The sequence below is a fragment of the Chinchilla lanigera genome, unplaced genomic scaffold (genome assembly GCF_000276665.1).
Source record: "Chinchilla lanigera isolate Chin_1 unplaced genomic scaffold, ChiLan1.0 scaffold00091, whole genome shotgun sequence".
Classification (NCBI taxonomy): Eukaryota; Metazoa; Chordata; class Mammalia; order Rodentia; family Chinchillidae; genus Chinchilla; species Chinchilla lanigera.
Genome location: NW_004955492.1, coordinates 4,730,074 through 4,734,022, shown reverse-complemented (window position 1 = coordinate 4,734,022; position 3,949 = coordinate 4,730,074). Strand labels below are relative to the sequence as shown.

The 3,949-nt window shown below is 41.5% G+C and overlaps 1 protein-coding gene across 1 annotated transcript in view; it reads right to left on the bottom strand.

Annotated features, from left to right (window-relative positions):
* The window catches only part of Rbm34 (RNA binding motif protein 34), a gene marked incomplete in the record, with an annotated part of 22,185 nt that extends 20,411 nt beyond the window's left edge, over window positions 1–1,774 (bottom strand). Inside the window, 1 exon segment of the mRNA XM_005405017.2 lies at window positions 1–1,774. Coding sequence (XP_005405074.2) covers window positions 1–223 — 223 coding nt within the window.
* Window positions 1,775–3,949: the final 2,175 nt, after the last annotated feature.

The window sequence follows — 3,949 nt, the reverse complement described above, 5'->3', positions numbered from 1 at the left end:
CCTGAGACACAGGCACGTAGATGGGTCGAACTTGTGGTACCGGAGAGCTGAAGAGGGAGGCCAGCCGCCCCGTGCTGGCTCCAGGAGGGCGCCGGCCGCACAGCAAGCTCTTGGCGACCTGTCCTATCAGGTAGTCTCCAGCCGAGTCCGGGCCGGGGACACAGTACGGGTCCTCCCCCCTCTCCGCACTTCTCTTCCGCTTGTTCTCCCCTTTCAAAGCCATTCTTACTCCAAGGTTTCTCCCCCCGCCCGCTACAGCACCGGGGAAAGGCACTTCCGGGGTCCAAGTACTTCCGCTCTCTAGCCACGCCTCTTGCGCGAAGGACCACGGTCCTTACCTCCAGCCGACCGCGGCGGCGCCGGAAAAAGGTTCTTCTGTTCCTGACCTCTAGCTCTCCTGCCTGGAAAGCCTGATCTCGGGAGTGATAGACTTTCCCAGAGAAGGTGAGGCCTGAAGTAAGAATCAGCCAGACTGGGAGTGAGATGTGTGAGATGTCAGCAGAGGGAAGAGCATGTAGGAAAAACACCCCGGGGTCGTCGAGGGAGGATTGAGGAATGAAGGTACTCCAGTGTGTGACTGACCAGTCGGACAGTCAGCGCGAAGCAAGGCTGTACTTCCTTAGCTCTTCCGAGATTTGACATTTCAAAATAAGTTATAACGGGAGGGGGGCCAGGGAGGTAGCTTAGAGGCGCAGCGCCTCCCTGGAAAGCCCAAGGCCTTCAGTTCCATTCCTGGCACTCCCCGACCCCAAAATTAAAAACTATAGTTGGAGACCACAGCTCTAACTGGTCCCATCCATGTACTGCTTAGCATTTTATTGCTGACCACCTCTTCTACCAGAAGTACATGCTTGGCTCTCAAAACCCTTAGGGCTGTTCTTTCCGGCCTACCGTGCCAAACTCTTCACCCTCAAAACACATGGATCCTTAGCTACTTTTTTTTCTGCCCGTTCTTGTCATTTCTGACTTTAGAGCCCTCAGCTTCCCTCTGAAAAAAAGTTGTACCCGTCCTTGAAATTACACCTCATTGTCACTGATCAGTGTTACTATTAGCACAGGGATATAAATCCTTCCCCACCATACTTAGAATAACCATGTTTTGCATGTTAGTCTCTTTAAATGTGAGGGAAATGACAGGTCAGTTGCCTTACACATATGCTGCATCCTTGTTCACTGTACCTACTCAGTATCTGCTACACTGATTTTTAAGAAATAAAACAGGTACTAGATATACCACTAAATTCAGTAGTTTGGGTAGTAAAATACTTTTTTGATTTTGAATCTGTTGAAAACACTCTTGCTTTTGAAAGCTGCTTACCACAAGTTCACTTGGAATATATGTGAACTTTTGTTGCCCCATCTATTTTACTGAGAAAAACAAAAAACCCCAGAATATTCAACTATTCTGCCCTGACTTTAAGCATCTAATTTTGGTGGCCTCTTGATGGCCTGATATTTCAAAGATGGAAAAATCCATCATGTATGCATGAGATGAAATTTAAGTATCTGTCATATCCAGTCCAGTGAGAAAATCTTCTGTATTCCTCAGATTGTCCCTTAACCCCATTCTCTCCCCCAAACATTCCAAGAATTGCCTTGTATCTGGAACACTGCAACCTTATGCTATCTGGTCTTTTGGACTTGACCCTCTGTTCTAGCCTGTGTTCTAGGGTCAGGTAAGTGCCTTTAAACTGTAATTTGAAGGCTTCATGTCACCTGTCAGCAGAAGCACTATGTGCCTATGTACTATCTTCTATAAACTCTTACACACTGGTCTACACAATCTTAAGTGTTAAATTTCATGATTGTGTAGACCAGTGTGTACTTAATTTCATATTGAAATATATATATATATATATATAAAATCTCCATTATGTTCTGTCCCATTAGTCCAATCCCAAAATAATGGTTAACCATTATTCACTAGAAGGTGAGAAAATGTATCCAAAGGGAATGGAAGCATATACTTATAACTGAAAAATTAGCACTAGAGTCTGTGATGAGGATGTTTTAAGATTATCATCACTGCCATTCAGAACTTTTTTTAAACCATTAAGCAGTCACTAACCCCTTTGAGGATTACTTACGATATAAGGATTCTTCATAGAAAAATACAGAAAAAAGTGAAGGGTTTCATAGGTTCTGCTCCACTATATCATAATGTCCCAGGTCAATAAAATTAACAAGGCCAGGATCCACACTAAGATTATTTCAGTAGGAATCTATGTTTTGGAAAAAAATATACTACCTTAATTTTAGCATACAAAGTAAACTAAATAAAATGCACTCTGGGTGACCAGGGGTAGATTAGGTCAAATTCTGATGATGTAACTCTCAAACCCATTAGAGAAGATGGGAAGAAGGGCCATAAGGAGTATAACTCTCCCAATAGAATTTGGAATCATTCCTCTACATGGCATTCTTGTAACACACCCCTAGATGACACTTAAGATTTTGTGATGAAGTGACAACAGGGCAAAGGAAACTTTTTACCCAAATGTCCCTCCACAAACCTCCAGAATTATTAATATACTAACCCTATGCTAAAAATTCTAAGAAGGTAATATGCTATATAGAGAATTTCAAAAGTGTACTTCACAATATACTTCCAGAGCATTTCTAGGGAAAAGTATTCTAGGAACTCATTTTGAGAAGCACTAGTCTACAGATTTAAAGGATAACTGGCCAGCCATCATAGTGCAGCCACTTAGAAGGCTGAGGCAGGAGGATTGCAGAGTTCAGGGTCAGCATGAAGCACACAGCAACACTCCCCACCAGAAAAAACACACCCAAAAATAAACACTAAACAAAAAGTTAAACTCATTTCCATTAAAATAAAGCGCCTTCTTATAGATGCTTTAAAAAGAGGTATTTTCTCGCTTTTTCTTTTGAAATGAGGTCTTGCTATTGTTGCCCAGTTTGAGCTCTAATTTTCAGTCCTCCTGCCTCAGCATCACAAGTGGAATTAGAAGCATTTGTCACCACACCTGGTGGTAGTTTTTGGTTTTTTTTTTGAGAAAGGGTCTTAATGTGCAGTCCAGGCTGAACTTGAACTCACCATGTAGCCCAGGCTACCCTCAAACTCACAACAATCCTCTTGCCTCAGCCTCCTAAATGCTGGGATTATAGGCATGTTCCATCAGGCCTTGTTATTCTTTCATTGTTTAATAAAAGGGAATTTCTTATGCTAGAAAATTCACTAAGTGAGCCAAATCAGTAGATCTCAACTTAGATACATACTAAAATCAATGGAGAATTTTGAAAAGATCATAACCACTCAGGTACCACCACAGACCAATTAAATACAGCTGTGGGGGTGGGGGTGGGGCTGGTGTTTAAGAACGATCATTACCATGCCCAGCTGATTCCAAATGTAACTGGAGTAAGGCACACCCAAGTGTAAGGGAGAAACATAGCTGCTGGTTATGGATTCAAGTGTTCCAGAAAACCATTATTTTGGTAATACTAGGGACTGACCACAAGGTGTTTCCACTATTTCCCCAGCTTTGTACTATTTTATTTTGAGACACAGTCTCACTAAGTCACTAAATTGTCTAGTCACTTGAACCTGTGATCCTCCTGCCTCAGCTTTTTATTTTTCTTTTTGGACAAGTCTCCAGATCATAAGAAAAATATTTACTAAATTCAGACTCAAGCAAAATATTGTAGTGAAGATACAAGAAGGTCTAAAAAACTTTTTAAACTTTTTAATGGATATTTTTTCCCCTCTTGATTCTAGGGATTGAACCCAAGGTCTTATGCATAGTGTGTGCTTCACCACTAACCTATACTTCAATATCCAGTTAATGGGCTTCTCATTTTTAATGGCAGAATATTCCCTATTTCTGATGTCAGTTAACCCCCTGTGATAATTTATATTGGCTATATGTTCTAGTCAGTCATTACATGGAGAAATGAACTAAAATTACTTAATCTTTGAGAAACAAAA